The sequence below is a fragment of the Nipponia nippon genome, unplaced genomic scaffold (assembly GCF_047370975.1).
Source record: "Nipponia nippon isolate SJK-2023a ecotype South Korea unplaced genomic scaffold, ASM4737097v1 scaffold_5, whole genome shotgun sequence".
Taxonomy (NCBI): domain Eukaryota; kingdom Metazoa; phylum Chordata; class Aves; order Pelecaniformes; family Threskiornithidae; genus Nipponia; species Nipponia nippon.
The window spans coordinates 37,179,520-37,200,563 of record NW_028262369.1 but is presented as its reverse complement, the minus strand read 5'-3'; the positions used below and the strand labels follow the sequence as shown (position 1 = coordinate 37,200,563).

At 38.6% G+C, this 21,044-nt stretch overlaps 1 protein-coding gene across 3 annotated transcripts in view; it reads left to right on the top strand.

The window, feature by feature from the left end:
- Positions 1 to 21,044, top strand: part of COL24A1 (collagen type XXIV alpha 1 chain) — a 153,298-nt gene that overhangs the window by 18,793 nt on the left and 113,461 nt on the right. For all 3 annotated transcript variants that reach the window (XM_087733198.1, XM_087733199.1, XM_087733197.1), the window contains exons 4-7: positions 5,563 to 5,616; positions 9,018 to 9,071; positions 12,468 to 12,521; positions 14,660 to 14,713. In XM_087733198.1, coding sequence (XP_087589324.1) covers positions 5,563 to 5,616; positions 9,018 to 9,071; positions 12,468 to 12,521; positions 14,660 to 14,713 — 216 coding nt within the window. The remainder of the gene's footprint in view (positions 1 to 5,562; positions 5,617 to 9,017; positions 9,072 to 12,467; positions 12,522 to 14,659; positions 14,714 to 21,044) is intronic.

The window sequence follows — 21,044 nt, the reverse complement described above, 5'->3', positions numbered from 1 at the left end:
TTCAAAACTATTAAGACCCTGATTAAAATTCTAGCAGTTGCAATGACCAAAATCCCCTACAAAAATATAAGGTGAGTTAAAAGTGGAACAGTGTGGTCTCCTGAACCACTAGTTTAGAGGGAAAGATGTTCCATTCATCTGATGAACCACTGCTTTTTGTATTGCAGAGGGTGTTGGCACTGTATAAAGATTAAAAAAAAATAAATCTGGTGTGTTTTTAACTGTTTAACTTTCAAACTGATATTCTTCACGGCACAGTTCTATAGCAGTTTGCAGTAACGTGATACATAGTCCCACACTGGGAGAAGGAGGGGTTGATGTGAGCTGAAGAGCTGATGTATGTTAGTTGCTGGTAGGTAATTGCATCGGCAGGCCTATCTGCACAGGATTTGGCTTCCTCTGAGAAATGAGCTAGGAATTAGTTTTCTCTATTGGAAAAAGCTTTCTGGATTATGAAGACACTCAGCCAGGAAGAGAAATAGTAGAAGACCAAAAGGTGGTGTTCCTTAGGCTATCTGGTTCGTAAGGAGAAGCAGTCTGTAGATACTGCCAGGAGGAATTGGAAGTGCAAGCCCTGCATTAGGCAGAATCGAGTCCTGGATGAGATGTTCTTATTCCAACCAAGAGGTGTGAGGGTAAGAACCCCAAAAGAGGACAGTTCAGAGATCCTAAATGTGGTGCTAAATGAATTGCAGTAAGGGTAGCGTCAGCAGGGATTTCACTCTTAACTTATTTCTCAGTGGAACAAAATTGCTTGCTGCGGCTCTCCCTAGCCACAGGGGATATATTGGGCAGTTAATCACTTTCACGCATTTTAGCTCTGCAGGTAACCCTCACATTTCTCTACCCAGGCTGAGAAATCTATCTCAGTATCGGCTGATTCAGATACTTAAGATTCTTGCTGTTTTAGTAGCAAAAAGATAATGTTAGTCTTAAATATTTAAACATTTCTTTTAATTCACCTGGAACTGATGCAGTTTCGCTATCGTCTGCACAACAATATTGAAAAGCTTTAATCTATAACCCAAAGCCATATATATATTCCTCTGATGTTGATGACATTGCTTTGGCTGTTGTAGGAATTCTTGACAGAGAAAGGGAAAGGCTTCCACAGCTGTAAAGAAAGGAAGTTAATCATACACAAGTGCCTGCCTGCTCTAGGGCATTTAGAAAGAGAAGCATGTGGGTTTTTTATCATTTCCAGTGAAATGCAAATGAAGCAAGAAGAAAAAATAGGTGGGTGTTCATGTTTGGTAGGATCCTTGTTGCTCAATAATTAAATTGATATCTGTATGAAGTAACATGCTTTAAAAAGGTAGACGAAGCATGCTAGGAGTAGGTAGCAGAATTCTGAGTGACAGAATCAGAATTCCAGATGGTCTAAAACTGATGGGATGAAACTTGGTGCAATAGTACAGAAATTAAAAGTACAAACAGAGGATGGGGGAGTGATTGGTTAGGCAGTCAGATGAAGGTGATAGAGTGATGTTACAGTGCACTAGAGAATAAATGCATCTTATCACTGTGATGCTTGATACATTACCGGGAGTGGTGAGTATCAGAGACAGGCTATTTTTCTGCTGTTTTGGGTATGCTGAGGCTGCAGTTTGGAGAAGCGTCCTCAGTTTTGGATGATGAGCTTTAAAAAGAATATAGACAGACTGGAAGGACTGCAGAAGGTTGTAGTGACGGTGGTGCAGTTATAGAAAATATGATTCTGAGTAAAGGTTAAAATGAAAGTGTGTTTAGTAATGAAAGTAAGAGACAAATGTTATAGTTCTGCCAAGGGTGAGTTAATAAAGATACTTTTTTGCCTGTTCACAGAAAGTATGGCAAGACAGAGTAGGAAATTTTAGGTGGGACATAAGGAAAACATGGCTGATCAGAGTGATACCTGCACGATAGAACAAGTGGTACTAGCAATGTTAGAAGTGGAATTTCCTTTTGTGGAGAGTTTTTTAGAAGAGTTTTGGAGCCTGATGTTTCTGTTTACTTCCCTGCTGTATTTCAGGTATTTTGGTGGTGATGTGCAGAAAAGTTCATGTCTCTTTCGTTTTGCTGAAGGACCGCCTGCCTTAGGTATTTGATGGATCAAGTATTAAACTCGTATGTTTCTTGAATTTAGTCTTTTAAAAAAGCGTTTGAGGTGAGCTGAGGTTGAGTGGTTGGGGTGTAGTCAAATGCCTTTTAAAGAGAAACTTCACAGTTGTTTTGCAAGAGAAACTTCAGTGAATATGATTTAGGTATTGAATGGCAACAGGATCCACATATGCCTGTGCAGAAGTTTTAACTATTTAATGCAGAATTTACTGCTGTGCCTCTGAAATCTTAGGGGCTTGTTATATGTAAATGAAATGCTTCCTATTACCGCTGGTGTAGGGCAAGTTTAAAACACATGCATCCATAGAAGGGCTTCAGTATCCTAGAAAAAGTCTGTGAAAGTTCACCATTACATTCATCGCAATGACCATTTGAAAGGTAGTGAAAATTTCTGGAAGAGTACCATCTACTTTTATTATTTCAGGATTAAGCCATGATTTTTTGGAACTTGAGCTTGTCCCCTCAATAGCTAAATGTAATTTTCACAATTCCTAAGGACAGTAAGTTGTAGTACCTTTCTTAAGGTACATAAGAGCCGTTTTGAGCAAACTGATCTCATTAAAGAATTTTAAATTTGTATCAATAATATTTACCCAAAGTCTCTATCTTTTTGTTGGTGGTTAAAATGTCAAGTGCCAAAAACCACATTAACACTTTTAATTGCTTCAGGTTTGTTTAATTACTGTTTCCAGTAGTTGGAGGAAAAGCTATTCAAACAAATGACTAATTCCTTGGTTTGAGAGATTGGCTCGCTCTCAGAAGTTGACTTCTGTGGCTTACATGGATGCCTAAGAGGCTAGGCTTCCTAGCTAGTACAAAAGCAGTCGTGCTGATTTGAAGTTGTTTCTTTCACAGGTTAAAGAAGTACATAGGATAGAATAACTTCTTACAACTAGTCGGAAAAGCATTTCCAGGAAGACTTAGGTGTGCTCTACTAAGTCTGCTGTCAGCAGAGATGTTGCTTGAGTTGCAGGGAGGAGTCTAAGCTGGAGATCAAGGAGTAATGTACTCTGATTAGGGAGAGTCCTTGTTAATACTTTAATCAAACACCTGGATTGCTGTTGCTAATTCCTAATTATTGTTAACCAGAGACTTCATCTACAATGGTTGACTTCATTTTAGAAGGCCTTGAGAAAATATTATTCATCTCTGGCTGCATAGTTCAAAATATATATTACTGCTTCTTTTAGGGGTTGCAGAGGGCTTGGTTGTGCTTAGATTTTCTTTGTTTTGTATTTTTTAGATGAAGAGAGATAATTACTTATGAATTCGTGTAATCGAAGTGAGGGGGGTTTTTTGGTGGTGGTTTTTTTTTTCGGCAAAGGAAGCAGGTACTATTTAAAAAAAAATTAAAAAGTCACATAGAGAAGAATGTTCTCACTGCCCTCATTCAGTAAATCAGCATCAAAGATCAAGGATGTTAATAAATACTCACTAAGATTTCTATTAGGAAAATGGTGGGGATTGGCTATTAATGTTATTTTTAAGGAAATGTAGAGAGTGTCTGAAATAGAGATAGAGAAGGACTTTGTACCACAAATCGCAAAAGAACGCACACTAGTTGCAAGTATTTTACTTAATAAAAAATATAGTATGTTTCCCTTTGTAGTCCCAGGATAATTTTCTAAGCAAAGTGCATCTCTTACAATTTGAGAGGAGAGATTAGAAAGCATACTAGTTTAGCAGTGGCAGGGTAGGAGCTCTCTGTGCTGTTTCAGGTACCCTTTTGGACCTGGACAATAATGCCAGGTCAAGAGCTTTTTGTGTCTGTCTGCTACTCTTTTTTTTTATTATTAAACACGGGGTCTTTTTACTTTAGAAAAATAGGATGCTAGTGAGCATTTATGTAATCAGGCTGAATAGCAAACCTCCTATACTAAAAGTATGACATGTTATGGTTTGACGTAAAGACCGGGACTGTAACACAGATTTGAGTCTTCTAAATTACACAGAGAGGGAAGTGCAGGGTATAGGTTTCAGCATGACTTAATGCAGTATGTATGGACATACAAATATTCCCAACTATAAACAGGCAGTTGCACTATAATTAGATTCCTAACATTATTATGATTAATTGGAGAGGAAGATCTTTTTTTTTTTCCTTCCTTGGAACAACAGTGTTTTTCCCAGGATTGTCCAAACTGGTCTGTATTTTGGCCAAATGAATGTAATTGACTTGACAGTGCCTAAAGTCCATAATCAGCGCTGTCTTCTCTGCCAGTGACGTTATCTTTCCAAGGAAAAAGAAATATAACTTCCACAAAACTTGAGGTTTTTGAAAATGCAACTTTTGTCTTAATAAAATGATTCGTTGCTTGCTAATAAAACCCGAAAGGGTGTTTGTCTTTTTTCCCCCTTCTCTCTTCTTTTCTTTTCCTTTTTTTCTTTTTCCTTTTTTGCAAAGCCTGCAAGTTGGCCATTTCAGCCACCATAGTTGCCCTTCTGATTTCCCTGGTATCCCTGCCAGCTTTCAGCAGTGGTGTTTGGTGACACTCGGTGTTTTGCCTAGGGCCTCAGCTGAGAGGCTGTGGTATATAGAGAACACAGGAGTGTGAGGAAGCCTGGGTGAAAGAGCAAGTTGAATCCCTTTTTGGGGATGGGAATTCACCCTTACAAATAGCCCATGCCTCCTTGGGACTCAAGTGTGATAGATGAAATGTAATATAAATTAGTGCAGATTTTAGTCTAAAGCTCTCATTCATATTTGAATACAATGAAGTAGATCCTGGAGTTTTGAATGTGAACACCAATCACATACAGAAAAGGAAAGGTTTCTATGGTGAAAACAACTAGGTATACAGAGGGTGGTACACTGCCTAATACCCTTATAGTGACTAATAATCTAATTTATTTGCAAAAGATACATCTGGTTATATACTAGTATTTTTAAAACATCTTCATTTTCTTTAAACAGAATGATAAATCATTATGTACAAGGACAAACATGCTACCAGTTATTCTTATCAGAAGCTTTTTATAGGAAACGGAACAATCATTTGTCCACGTTTATTTTCTTCTATTTCATGTCTGTCTTTTCTGTGAGGTGGTATCTCATTTTTTCCACAGTTACTCCTGACTTGCTAAAATGTGTTTGGCATGCTTATTAAAATGCTTATTAAAGAGGCTTAATAATTCTCTATTCTTTGTTTTGAAATACACTGCACTTGCTTGTTTCTAATCCTTGAACTGATCTCTTCTTCTTTTAATATAAATACACTTAAGTAAAAGTTACTGTCTAGATTGTTAGCTCCAATTCCTCTGACATAAGATACTTTCTAAACAGAAATCTGATTTGGAGCCAGATTGAAAACACACGTGCTTGTAGTTTGGGAATTGGTTTTCACGCCGAGAAGGTCTGCACGAGCAGAAAGTCATCAGTTAGAAGAATTGGTCTGATTCAGACTTGTGATACTGACCTTGTATCGGGTTTTAGCCTCAATTGTTTTGATTTTCTGTCACCAGGGTCCTCCAGGTCCTCCAGGTTTACCTGGTCCATCAGGGAAGAGAGGTCCTCGGGTGAGTAAAACAGCTATGTACTTCTGTAGCTCTAGGCAGGTCACCAATAATCAAACTGGAGTTTGCATAATTTTGTTTCTCTCAACTTTATTTGTATGCTTGGTGATTATGAAAGTGTATGATTCTTAACATTTGGCAGATAGGTTAAAGTAAGGCAAAGCAAACAGTTGTTTTCTGCTGTGAGCCTCCAGCAGATTTAATTCCGCATATGGGTGCGTACACAGAGCATTGTTACGTTTGTACCTAGCTTTTGCTGCTCACAATATTAACTTTTTAGTTTTTCCATGCTGCTCCCATCTGCTGCAATCTAAGGTCATGTTCATTTGTTTATGGCGTGAGGGGGAGTGAGCAATGCATGCCACAGCCACAGAGCAGGCGGTGGATGCAAAATTAACCACTGCAAGACAGAGGGGGAAAAAAAACACTCCCAAAAATCTGGTTTAGTCTCTTGTGTTACAGCAGCTTGATAAAAGGGGTCATAGATATCTGGGTAATTTGCCCAAGAAATGAGCTACAGTAGCAAACATTGATTTATTTTGAGTGACTGGGTGTACCCCAACATGAGCGGGGCAGCAGCCTTGCCCTGTGCCGGGGACAGAGCACAGGCTTTGCTGCAGTGTGCAGGAACCTGCGACCCAGCTGCCAAGAGCATGGGCCACTGCAAGGACTAGTTGGCGGAGCAAAAGAGGGTAAATCTGTGTTTGCACAATTGTGTAAAAAAAAAAAAAAAAAAAAAAAAAAGGCTTGAAGAGTCCCTGAGGTCGTGGTTGATTTGGGGGGGTTTAGGGGAAGGGCAGCTGGAGGCAACAGGTTAGCATTTGTTGTGTAGAATATTTCGGTCCATGGTATTTGGGGATGTAAGTGGTTATGGTTGGAGTGCACTCATCTGGGCAAATCGCAAATGGGAGACAAGGGAGCAGTTTATATGAAGGCTCAGCAGACGTGTGGGAGGAGTTTTGACTCAGCCTTTGAGGAACGTTTAAACAAGCTGCTGTTCAACAGTGTGTTGAACATCCTGTGCTTTGCTGGCTTTCAAAACTTGGTCTGACTGGGTAGGGAAGTATACGGGTCAAAGGGGCCAAAACCCAAACTGATGCTTTAGAGCAGTTGGAGACAAGGGAGTATACATTTAAAAGTATAAAATTAAAATTATTCCTTCAAATCCGTATCTTCCTGACTTCTTGGATCCTTTTTACAAATTATCCTTCTACATAAGAGCTGACAATTCTTACAACTCAGCTTTTTATGTTGCATAGTGCCTCTGTCGAGGACACATCTAGCGTCAGAGGCAGGATCCCACATACCCAAGTAGATCCTCACAAGTGCGAAGTTCTTTTTGGTTCAGAGGAGGCTGCCCACGTGTTTAAAGCCATGCCTGTTCGTGAGATCTCTCTTGCTCAGTTGTTGATTGTTTGGGGTTTGTTTTCTGCAGGTCTTTTTTTACAGGTATTGAGTACTTAAGAGCACAGAGCTCTACTGTGTGAGTTTTCTGGATTAATCATTGAGTAGGACATGCCTTCTGACGTGAGGAGACAGCTTACAGTAGGGTGCATGGAAAAGTATGCAAATGGCAGAGATGAATATTTGCCAGTAGTTCTGAGTTTAAAATACATATTTATATGGGCCAAGAAAGTCTATAAAACTGTTTGATCAAAGAAATAAATTTTTTTGAAATGTCAGTGCTCTTTAGTTTGTACAACACTGATAAATTCAAGCAAGTATAGCCAGTGAAGACACATGGTATGATAGAGGAGGTTTTTGAGCCAAAAAGCACGTAAAACCTTGTTGATGCAAAGTTCATGTCCACATCTACCAGTCTGCCCTGTGACTTCTGTCTTCCTTCGCATGAGCTGCCATTTGTGATCCTGAAATGTGACTCGAGGTGTCGAAGAGAAGCAGCAGAGTGCAGAGCCGCATTGCCCGGGCCTTCTTCAGGGTCTCTCAGGTGTGCGTCCAAACTTGATCCTGACAGAGATTCACATGGGTTGGACACTTTGGGCATGGTATCAATGCCTGATTAATGGTTAGAGATTTCCATTAAAAACCAATTTTGATCTCTGTAATTGTATGGTAGAGAAGTCCACATCTGACAGTTAAGGTTTCCTAAGTGTCTTGGCTTTTTCTGAATTTCTCAATAATGAAATTTCAATGATTTCAGGATTGGTCAGTGATGAGATTAAATTCCCCTGATGCCTCTCATTTCACAAGGATACTTTTGCACCTCTGTGTTGCGGTACTATGCCCCAAGATAACATTGCAAGCAGCAAAAGCTAGGAGCCACTTCAGCACTGCAGCTACGTTGGCACTTCCTATTTGTTTCCTTTCTCCTAAATCCCTGAGAGCGCCTCCAAAGTTGCCAGTGTGCAAATTAATCTCTCAAACAGCACATGGGTTTAACATTTCTGTGGAGTTATGTCAACGTTCTCATTAGTGAGAGGGAGCACTTAACAGATACAGCTTTCAGTGTTACTGCAAGGTATAACCAGTAAATTCAGTCTCATGTGAGGGAAAGACAAACACTGAGTTTATCTGTTGTAAGACCACTGAATATATGAGAAAGCAGAAAAGGATTCTTATTATGTTTGGCATTTGGATTAATTGTTCAGGTGGAATTTTGGCCTTAGTGAATTCAAAAAAGCTTTGTTGCCAACTTACCAGGGATAGGTTTTTCACCAGTTTGGTCCTTCCGTGTTTGGAAGATGAACAGCTGCTGACAGCCGTTGCAACAAATATTTTCCCTAATGCGCAGTTTGTCAAGGAACGAGGATTGCCGAGTGTATTGCAGGAACAGACACTTATCCTGGAAGGCGTAGATAGTCCTGATAGCCTTTTCTGCTCCTGGAATGGTTTAAGTCCAACTCTTTTAGCAATAAGCCCATTTTCTACATTGGCTGTGGGAGAATCAGGTTGGTGAAGGGTTTTTATCTGTGATTTGTTTAGAGAAGGTGGAACACATTGCTTTGAGTCATCTTTTTAAGCCAGTGAGAACTGATCCACTTCCTTCTCTTTGCAGTGTATAGCTGGGTACCTCAGAATGTGTTCTTTCTGATTTTATCCCGTGCCTCCAAGTTTTGTAGCTGGGGAGAAACATTGCAGTGACTGTGTGCCAAATACCTGTTAAGAATTACTTGGGAACACGATAGAAGCTGAGATTTTTTTTAAAAGAAAGGGAAGTACTCAACTTCACTTTTAATTTTTTAGGAAGATGTACATCTTTTATTTCTTGAGAATCCTTTGAAAATCCCAACCAGGGCTTCTAAAAGCAACAATGATGCAGTAAAATGATTCTCTGCAAACTGTTCACACTTGTTAAGTGGAGTACTGAATAATCCCACTCTTGTTTGTTTGTTTTGTTTGTGTTTGTTTGTTTTGTTTTGTTTTGTTTTTTGTTTTTTTTATAGGGTATTCCAGGACCACATGGTAATCCAGGTTTGCCAGGATTGCCAGGTCCAAAGGTGAGTTAATTTATCCATATTTCTGTGTAAATACATGAACTTCTTAGTGACTTTTTGGAAGCCCCAGAATTGTTTCCTATAATAGAAGCAATTGGCCTTCTTTGGTTTACAGATGGAGACTGTTACTATAAACATATTTTAATTAAATGTAATCAATCACATTGAACATCAAAACAAAATAGCAGTTTATTCAGGGGAAAAAAAAAAAAACCTCTGTGTGTGCAGAATGATAACCTGGAAACTGTTATCCATGCAAGTATTCTGTACTTCCCAAAAGAGTTCCTGTAAATCAGCTTGGCCTCTTTGATAAACTGGAATTTAAGTGAGAATATACATTTAATTGCTGTAACCTTTTGCCTTGTTTTTTGTTTTGTTTTTTTTTTTTTTTAAAGGGGGAAGAAAAATATATTGTCATTCTCTAGAAATTCCTCTTTTTTTTTTGTCAGTGCCCAACCTTTCATATGTAAATATTCTAATATTTCAGACATTATTACTTGATTAATATGCTAGAATAATTTTCTGAAGATTTATGGATGTGATATATAAAACCAAAGAAAAAATAGTAGACTGGAAGCTCAAATAAAACCCTTCAAACTTGTGTAACGTAGGCCCTTTAAATAGGTTTGACAGATTTGTGCAGTTGCAGAATGCCTTCAACTCATATTTGGTTTGAGCAATTTGATAGATATGTTAGGAAAAAGCCAGCAGCAACCATGATTTGTTTTAGTGCGATTCCTAATGGTAGGAATCTGACCTGTCATGACAGGTGTTAAAAACTGCTTGAGGACATAAAAAGAAATTTAATAAAGTTTTTGGTGTCAAACACTGTAAAACCAAGTGATTCTCTTTTTTTGTGTGTGCTTTTGTTATTATCTAGTTCTATAGGAACACTTAAACTTAGAGATTCATAATTATTTTTTACAATATTTCTGTTAGAATATAAATTATCCTATGAATACAAGTGTCTTCTGAAACACTTTTCTTTAAATAAAAACTAGCCAGGTGCTCACCAAGTTTTGACTGTGATGATCCAGTTGACCCACACTACGTAAGCTGAAACGAAACATACTTTTGTTTGATCTTAAAACATTGTAGGCGAGTTGAAACAATTTTCTGGCAGTAACTTAATGCCGAATTTTATTCTGCCTTTGAGATGCATGTGTTTTTTCCCTCCTGTGCTGACGTATCCTTCATGTACTTGCTTTTGAAGTGTGGAACAACATTAGCTAATACCCTTACAGTATAGTATCCAGCCCTGGATGTGTGCTAGCAGTTCCAACCGACAGCTGACGTCCTCGGCACTTAATTCCTGATAAAGAGTTGATGGGTGTTTGTAAAGTAATTCAAAAGTATTCATGAGTTTGGCTGTATTCCTGGCTCTCTGAAAAATGGATTAGTTAAGAAAATCTAGTTTGGGGATTCTGGCACTATTATAACTACACTGTAATGTTATGTAGATTAAATAATTAAGTGCTTTATTTTGTCCTCACATCTGGACCTGTGGTGACATGTTGTTAATCCACAACTGAAGGCCATGCATAACAATGGCTGTTTGTTTTTTCAATTAAAAATAATGAGGAATTAATTATACTTATAAGGGAAAGGAAAGGCTATGGGTAAGTTATCAGAGGCCTGTGCTTTAACTAGCCAAGAGCTGATCACAATTTTATTACAACTCTTAGTTTAATATGCCTGTGTTGGAAAATGGAAGCAGAAGACAGATTGGAGTTGTTCAAGCAAGATAACTATTTACCTTCGGGAAGATGAATCAGCTGGAATATACTCGGATAACTCCTGCCATGCTGAAGAATGGTGTTCTCTCTGACCTGACACATCAGTTTAACACAACAGATTCATTGTGCGATATATCCAGGCTTTATTTAGTATTCAACAGGGTTAGTTTCTCAAGCGGCCTCACATGTACAAATCTTAACCGCAGAGGGAAGGATAACCCCTGATCTGCAGCACCGTATGCAAGAGGATGATCAGGCCCCGTAGCATTTCAGATAGGAGCCATGGCCGTTACGGGTCTGAAATGGCTGACCGTCAGCAAGCCTCGCGCTGCTTGTCCTCTGAGCAGCCAGTGTTGCCCCTGAGAGTAGGATTGTGCTGCCAACGGCTAAACAGCTGTTTTTCCCAACTTTAGCTCTCTTTCAATGGAGGGCAGATATAATCTTTAATCTAGAGCTGCTGTGGGATAACTTTAATAGTAACGTTTATTTCCTTGGCTACATAAAATGTATTTTTGAGCGAGAAGAGTAGATCTTGATACTTGTGAGTAACACCCAGTTTTACTCTACAGCTTTGAAATCAAGAGCACTGTTGCAGCCTGTGCCATTTATATAAAACAGATCCATGAAATGTTACGGTGCCTTTTGCATGCAGCTTTTAGTTGAATTAGACCAAGGGGTTCACCATTTCCTCCTCAGTTACCTTATTTTCAGTTATTAGTGCATGAATGTGGTTTCAGCCTATGGCTCTGGGAACCCCCCAGGTGACTGCTTGGTCAGCGTGAAGCACTTCACCCAGGGCTGCCTCACGAGGTACCATTTTGCTGGTGACTCCTGTTTTAAGGGCAGCAACTTTGACTAGGAGGGCTGCGGGTTTGCTGTGGTGGGAGAGCTGCCTGTGGCCAACAGCTCTGCAGGGCTAGCTGCCAGCCCCGGCTGATGCTGGCCAGCCCTGGCTCCCGGCCCAGGCAGGCCCTAGGCCTCTGTGGCGTGTCGGCCTTCAGTGCCTGGCGCTTTGTGTGGCGGCGAGCTCTGGCAGCGGGGATTTGAAATAGGAGACCTGAGTGTGGCTGCGTCTTTCCCCTCTCTGCGGCCTAGTCTTGGATGCAGACAGTAACTTCTGGCCAGGAGTGATGAGCTGTCTCATCTGCTAGGAAGTAACTCGTAATTGAACAGAGGCCTTCGCTGTGTGTTTACAGCTCCGTCCTTCCCAGCCGCAGTGTCTGCGCTGCGTGGGGCAGGTACTGAGCGTGAGGAAGCCTGGACAAGATGATAATCAATGGAGTAATATAGCCTGATAATCTTGCACAGTGTTTGCGGAATAGGTGGTGTCCTGAGGTGGTGGAGACACGGGGAGAGCATTTCAGCTGGTGTGTCTGCTGTAATCCTGCTCGGATTTACCCATAAAATCTTTTTATCAAATATTTTGTGACATGAAATTTGGAAAATGTAAATCTCATTTCAATGTGAACTCACACTATTACATTTTGCCATAGTTCTTTACTGAAAAAGTTATGATCTGTAATCATAATCAAATCTGTAATAACAAGTGAATTTTATATGAACATTCCCCCTCCTCTTCCTATAACAGTGAAAATATTTCCACGTGTATTATTAAAAACTCTCTTCCCTGATGATATTAATGAACTTAACTTCTCTGCAACAGGGCCCTAAAGGAGACCCAGGATTCTCTCCAGGACAGGCAAAACGTGGTGAAAAGGTAATATTTTCTTAATTATAGAAAAATGTTTTGTCTGTCCCATTCTTTTGCTGAAGTCTTGTTTAGTATTCAGACAAGTTATAACAGCACAATGCTTTGTATTTACTGTGACGCTGGTGTATTTTGACAATTGTGTGAGACTGACCAGTGCAGACACAGGTGATGTAATGAAGCAAAGACAAATAAAAAAATTGTATTGAAAGCTGAAACTTAAATGGTATATTCAGTTTCATTTATAAAAATAAAATTAAAAAAAATAAAAGGAAAATACTTTTAGAACAATGAAATTGAATTCTGTTCACATTGATATAACAAAGTACAGATTCCAGTTTTCTTTAGTACCTTGCATTGCCATAGAAAGTTGTGTAAGACAGACAAAATTTGATGATGACAAGTGCACACAGTATTGCATGTTGTGTTGTATTTAACCACTTTTTTTAACAGACTGTTGATGCTAAGGTTTGTCCTTTCACTTCAGAGGCTTTTCTTGCTAGTTCCTCCTAAGCTGCTTTAGCCAAACTAGCAGTTGCTTTCTCTGCCCAAAATATTTGAGTATAAATATTTAAAATGGTTCTTCATAGAAATTGTGGGCTTGAAAGCTTGTGATTATTTCATTTTTAGATTGCAAATCTATTGACTATGTATGAAACTTTAAAATCAATGTGATAATGCTAAAAATATAGTTGCATATTTTCATTCTAATGTGTTAGCCTACTCTATGTCTTTTAGAATATCTTTTATTTACACTAAGTCTTACTACAAGCATTTGCTAGTAGTTCAATTGTGGAATATTTGTGCTAAGTAGAAAACACTGTAGGAGTCCAGGACCACTCTCTGTAATGAAGCAAGCATTAGCAAATAACTATTGTTTAGTAGCTGCTGATGTGTACGTAAAATAACATATTTTTTTAATGCATACATTCTGTCAAACCCTAAAATTCACAAACATATATTTTCAGTGTTAAAGGGCTGCTGAGCAAAACTCAGAAATGTGCCTGTTGATGCACTGATAAGAAACTGAAGTGCAGCTTTTGTAGAAATAGCAACATTATTTTAACCTAACCAGCTTTTGCTTTTGGCAATCTACTCGTAGTGTTGTGAGCTATATGTGTCTACCTGAAAATCAAGGTATATTCTTTGGCATAAGCCCAAGCTGCCACAGAACAGTCTAAAGCCCACCAATGTGTATGTATGACCTCCAACTAAATACACATATAATGAATCTATAATCCAAAAATATGGGATTGATATGCATTTTTATAGTTCTCACTATTTTGGGTTCTTAATTTTTCACCCAAGTCAATTTGCTCACCCTAAGTAATGAACTTAAATTTACTTTGATGCAAACTCACTTCCAGGATCTGTTCGTTGACTTTGAATTTGGGCACTAATACTGAAAGAGTGAGTCTCTTCACTGTCAGTCCTGAGCAAAGAAAAAAGAACTGGAACAACATTCCTTCCTCCCCCAACTGCAACAACCATAAGAAAATGCACCTTCTTCCTGCTCCCTAGCATTTGAGATGCTCTAATTCTCATTCACGTATGCCATCATGTAGTTGCGAGGTGGAAAGAACTTGCATGAGAATAGCCATATGCCACCATAACACTTTCGTCTATATGCATCTTTCATGTTGTCTTTTACATGGATTAGATCTACTCTGTGTTTTATGCAACACGTACCATAATGGTGTCCTGATTCCTGGTTGAGGATTGTTGGCATAACAGTAACACAAACAATAAACAGTAATAGTCAAATATATATATATTACCTGAGGTGAAACTACTCACTTCTGAGGGAAGGACCACCTCAAGAATTGCATAGCTTCTTCACTCCCAGTTATGTTGGCTAAAAGTAAATGTTGTGAGGTTGTGAATGAAGTCTGTTCCAGCCATGATTTGGTCATGTTGTATGATGCAGGAGCATGCACATTGCACCAGGAGCCTGCAGTTGAGGAACTGTTGCCTTTTCAATCTTCTTCCTCTAAAAAAAGAAAAATCTATGGCTGATAAACCAACATTAGCTACTTCTTCATACCAAATGTCAAAGAATGCAGAGAAGATATGAAGTTCTACACGTTTATAGCTCTGTGTCATGTTCCAGTGAAACATAGTGATTCCGGATTTTTTTTGTTGTGCAGGGTGATCCAGGCCCCATAGGCTTTCCAGGCCCACCTGGGATCAAAGGCCAGAAGGTAAGATTCTGTTGCCATTTTCATGTAACCTTCCCTGGCTCGAATCCATGGCTGTCAGCTGGATGTCTGGTGGTCAAGAGGTGATAGAAGGGCTTTAGGCGTGCTGTTGGTACTGTGACTGTCTACTGTGTCAGGCTCCAGGGCCTGCAAAACCTTTCCTTGCAACTAAATCAAGTGATATCATGGCAACAGAATGTAAATTGCAGCTGCTTAGGTTTGTGTCCTTCAAAAGGCATGGCGTGACCCTGCTCAAACAGAATAGGTACTAAGAAAGATAGGCTTGCCTGCAAGATACAGTCATTTTTAAATCAATTGTATTCAATTTTTAGTAATAGTTTTTTCATTTCTTTTTCTATACTGTGTATTTTGTCGTATAGAAAGAACTCCATGGGATCATGGGCTCAGTATTTCTGTACTGAATTATATGCTTTTATCCCAAACGCGTGCCAGAATTGCTGAAATAGAACTCAGGTGGAATAAGTTCCAATTTTGGATGCTACATAATGTGGTATTTTTTAATATGAGAAATGTCAGGTGCTACACACTGCATTTAAGAAATATATCCAAATTATGGCAGTCCTCTGTATACAGTAAAGTATAAAGCAGACAGGTAGTTTGGGGAAGGGAATGTGAAGGATGTCAATAGAGGAAATGAGACAACCTTAAGAAAATGAGCACAGAAGACTGAGGGAGTGAATATAGTTTATGTGGAAGGAGAGGTCACCTGACATAAATCCAGTAGGCTGCTCTGATTAGTCAGATGGTGACAAACTGGTGAGGTGGCAAAAATCAGCAAGAAAGCTGGGGGGAAAGTCCTATTAAATGCTGTCTTTGTGGAAGATAGTTCGGTGTTGCAAGTGTAATAGAAAAACAGGGAGAACAGATACCACAGCAGAATTTTGAAGTAGTATGTAACACTAACGGCAGCTGTAAAGTGCCTATCAAAAGGATGGAATGGATTGTTAAAGGTATTTTTGACCTTAATTTTTGATATATAGAGAAGGGATAGTAATTAAATGCTTGCCTGCTATTGAAACTAAAGAAAAATGACATTGCAACAAAATTTATATTCAGTATTATGTTTTAAGATGGCTTCGTTCAACATTGTCTTGATCTTAAAGTGTATGATTTTTTTTTCTTTTTTTTTTAAAAAGTCAAGTCATTCAGTTCTAGAATTGAGCAAAACATAGTAAAAATGTGACCAGAAAAGGAAGCTGTCACTGAATTAGCACCAGGAGGAGTGTGGAAATTTATTTTGCCAAACATGTGGCCCACAGTTCTATGAACTGAGAAAATGCGTAGCTGTGACAAGAATTTGCATCCCCTCTCGTGAGAGTTAACTTACAAGCCTGGACACTGATAACTTTTGTCACCGCTGATCTTGGGCCACCTCGAGATTCCCCAAGTATTGTGCTTTCTTATTTCATCAGGTTTACAGTTTTGCTCTGAAAACAAAGTAGGTTTTGTTTTAAAGCTTTTTAGATGGGAAGCAGCTGTCACTGGTTCTGGATTACGAGACTGACATTTGAGGGCAAGGAAATTAAAATCTTATGGCCATCATGCTCTCTTCCTGCCACAAGAATTCACTCCTTATCTGAGGGTTAGGGACTCTGTGGAGAATCGTGCTCACTTGATCACTGGAAATTTTACTCTCTGTTTCCATGTTGTACGCATCAGATGCTAACTAGAAGCATGTTTAACATAACTTCTGCCTGACCCAGACTGTAAGAATACCAGCTTTTGAACAACACTATACCTGTAAACAGTTAAAAGTATTTCATGCTTAATTTTTTTTAATGACAAGCTCACAATTTATTGTGTTTTAAATAATTGATTTTAGTTATTGCTTTTCAATATACATAAATAGGTAAACACACTGTTAGCTCATTGTGATCTCAGAAATTATTTTCAAAGGAATGTGAGCACAAGTAGCTGTGAAGTAAACCAGCTACAAGAAAAAACTGCAGAAAAATCAAGTACATCCATTTTTGTTTTGTACCCCAGTATTACTGGGGAATTGCTATAATATTGAATAATAACATTTACAGGTAAAAAGGAAGATCAAAAAAATCCTACATATAAGTTAATGATGTGCCAAATTCTACTTGATTTTGACAGTCAGCTTGTGTTAACTGAGTCGTTTCTAAACAGTGAGATATTTGATAGCGAATAAAAACTCTAATGTTCTTCCAGATATTTTTAATAGTGTAATACAAATCTATGTTCATTTCATGGCAATTACTTTTTGTCATATTGACTTTTTCAGTGTTTTCCCGAAAGACCTAGAAATTTGAGGTTTTTTCTTTATGGAATTCGTCATCCATTTCCCTTTAACTGGAGCAGTGGCCTTGGAGAGCGGCAGTGGAGAGTGTGCTGCAATGCCTGCTGCCCTCCACTGGGCGTGATCGCCCCACTCCAGGGTGGCTATGGAGGAAACTGTGTTTGACAAGTTTTCTAATCAGAATTTGCCTGCTTCTGAACTTCCTGTGCAACGTCATTTGGTGCTTACACAAAAACATGTGTTGTGAAAGTTTGAGGCAAGTGTGCATATTGTTTTCACTTTTTTTGAGAAGAATGACTTTGAGAAGCCATATTCCATGTGCTTCTGGTTCTATTTTTCTGAATATCTGAGATCATGTTAAGAGAGTTACTTGGAAAGATTCATTTTACCAAAAAAAAAAAAAAAAATTGTTTTGAAGCCCTCGATGCAGTAGAAAAGCACTAGTAAACTACTGTTTTGGATTAGAACTATAAAATGATGTGTTTCTTTTTATAAAGCTGAGAATCTACATTTTTTTTAATGAGATAGTAACGCAAACGTATGTTAATAATCAGGACTCTGGGAACAGATTATTGTGATTGACTTTATTTTTCATTACATGCCATGTGTCAGAGTATGTGTCCTTGTGGTTGTGTATAAAATATGACATATTTCCCGTGCCTGTAACACACACTATAAAAAGCCAAGCTTTGCTTGGGTTAGGGCTCCAAATTTGTTCTAGCATAAGAACAGAAACTTGCATGTTTATGAAGTGTTTAGAGGACTTTTTCTTTCAGGCATCTTTTGAAGCAGAGAAGTAATGGTGGGAGATGAGGGTTAGTTTGAGGAGAGTGCTGTTTCCAGAGCAGTTGCACAGATCTCTTATCTGGAGCTGTCTTGACAGGGCCATCTTTAAATCAGCACTCAAAACTTTCCTTCTATCAGTCCAAAGACCTCACAGAGCAGAAGCCCCCTCCTTTCCCCTCTCCCAGACAAGGGCCTACTTCACTGTACAGACAGACGAGTGCTCGCCTCTGCTAGCCAGAGTACTGGAGGATAGATTGTCAGCCAAAGGACAGTACTCCTGGGCATTAACTTGCCTGGGATCATGCCAATACATTAGAATGACTGCAGTGCCTGTGTGGTTGCAGGTACTTTACAATGACATTGGAAAAGATTTTTAAAAAGATTGGCAACAATTCTGCGGCTAACTTTATTCCCTAATATAGGTGTAACAGTAAATCACAGGAATCTGGATCTATAAAATCCTGATAAAATTCACATACTAAAGGATAATATGGTAAGACATGTTGAAGGAAAAACCTTGGTTGCAACCTGAGAAGGGCTCTATATTTCCTTTTGGCTTTACTTTTGTATCCTGTAAAGGGTAAGGCAGATAAATAAATTTCAAAGCAGTACCTGTGGTGATGTCAACATTATGCTACCAAGTGTCTCCTACTGCTTCTCCTAGAGAGTGCGATTTTTCTTGAGTAGGAGGAAACTTCAACTGTGTGAGAGAAATTCTTCTACTGAATTAGATAGTGAAAAGGTCCATCTTCTATATGTACACTTTTTTATTTTTTTTAAGGGGTATTTCTATTTATTAGAATATTCTGGCTAAGAGATGGTAGATGAAATCTTAGTTGTGTTAATAAACATCTGCAAACAAGATAGAATGGAGCTATGAAGGAAAAAAAACCCAAACCATTTGCTGATGAAGAAGTTTTTCAAAACTGGGTGCCATGTGGTGACAACGTGAAGCTGATAAGTAAGCATTGCAAAGGCTCCTGGGACAGTGCACGGAAATCTGTTTATATGCTAGACTTACCCCATGTCCGGAAAATATTTTTTCTGGCACTTTTCAAAGACTTGTATCTCTCTGTAGCTGATGGTTGTAGCACTGGGTATAACACTTCACCTACTCATTTTTAGATGTTACAGAAACTTCTTGGCTCTCTAGCAAATTTGCCAGTGTTGTGCCAGATGTATTTTAATAACAAATGCATAAAAATTCTAATAAAACACAATGGGCACCAGTAAGATGGAAAGACTTGGCTTGAACAGTCCTTGCTGTTATGATTTAACATCTATATTTTGCTATATACAGATTTCACTCAGTCTGGGTCCCACTGTGCTAGGCATATGGTAGAAGTCAGACACTTAAACTTGCTCTGAAGTCTTTTGTGAGTCGTACTAGTTGGCGGTAAAGATTTTTCTCTCACGCAGACCAAAGTATTCTTGCGACTTGCTGTTTTTTTGTAATGTGCTTAAAGTCTGTATTGCTGTAATTGGAAGCTTCAAACCTTTCTCTTCCACATTGAGCTTTTAAATCAGAGCATTAATCTTCATTAGAAATAAGGACATATTTCATTTTGCAAACCAGTTCATGTGAACTTGTATTCTTCTTGTTTACTTTCATCTTAGCTCAGAGCAAACTGGGTCTTATTTATATGGGTATGCTCAAGAATAGGAACCCAAACTTATAAAAAACTAAGAATTTTAAGAGCATTAGCTCAGTCACAGGAAAGGAAACCCCTATGTGAAAACTCTCTCTTTGGAATGATATTAATTTTAGCGCAGTTTAGCTTCATTCCTAACCAGCACTAAATGAGTTAGAAAGAATTAAGGCCATGTTAATTCTGAATAACAATATGGGCATACTACTCTAAAATATGAGGTCAGAGCAGTTTTCCTCTGGCAGAAGTAATATGCTGTTGTGTAGAAACATGCACACCAGTAATTAGTCCTTCTTCTTCATCTCACAGTTCCTTGTGTACCTTCTTTTGAGACTGTCCATGCAGGTGTTAATCAGCTAAACTGACCCACTTTGAAACTAAATTGTGATAAACTTCTCTTTGAATGTTTCTGCGTATAGCAGCATTTGCTTTCCTTCTCTCCTTGCACAGAAACTACTGAGAGATTTCTTCTAGCAACACCTACTTTAGTTGATCATTTTAGCACAGAGAGGGGATAAAATTCTGAAATGGATAAAACTCATGAAATACAGAGTGGGCTGGGACTGTAAAAAACTATATGGCTTTCTGAGGCACATTTTGAAAGCTAAAGATGAGTTACTGGCTTATGCTGGCATCTTTAGTTCTACTTTAGCAATTAATAAAAAGTTTGGTTTTAGGCATGCATTAATATAGTAAATTGGGATATTTCATATTAACTGGTTTATCCAAGATTAACTCCTGGCTATCTGTGTTACAGTTGTTGGTTTGTTTTTTTTTTTTTTTTTCCCCCAATAGCAACGCAGACCTGCTTCCTTAGATATAAGATAACATATATAAATTATTTAGACTTAAGTTACAGGAGAGGATTGAAGCGAGAATACATTATAATTCTGCAAACTGGCAATGCCCTGTGTGTGATTAGCAAAATGAAAGGATACACCTGCTGTGTTGGGTTTTGAGAAAATGAGGCCTTTGGGTTTCTTAATGAGTATGTCTCTTTTGGATCAAGATTCCTCAAGCAAGCCTATAATAGCAAAATTGCAAATTTTGAAGCCTGACAGATGTCACTCTTTTCTATTATCTAAAATTATCACCAAGCAAAATCATTCCCTCTTTTAATTTTGTGTATGATAATAAAATTAATTTCATGCAGAAATACTCTTGTGGTCATGCAGAAGCTTATCCAAACCTTTGGCATACCTGATCTGCTGAAATCAGTTGCAGAATTCCTTCTTATTACAGTGGGTGTTAAAGCTCTACTGACTAATAAGTATCATCATGCCACAAGGCAGCCAGATGTTTGACATCAGCCAAGGCACTCCTGCTACTCCATCAATGCCTTTGAGGCCAATTTTATGACAGATTTCTATCCAGAATAAGGATTGTTTTGGTCTTTCAAGCTGCAGCTTTTGGAACTTGCGTATTCCCGCTACCTCTTGCAAGGGATGTGAAGACCAGACACTTGGCTTCTGCATCAATCATGCAACTGTTACAGCCTCCCTTTTAGGCCAGCTTGTCTGGGTATGTTTAGTACAGTGTAAAGACATCCAAGAAGGTTCTCCTTTCAAGTGTACTGATGCAGATGGCAGATTCCAGCTCTATTTTTAATTCTTTT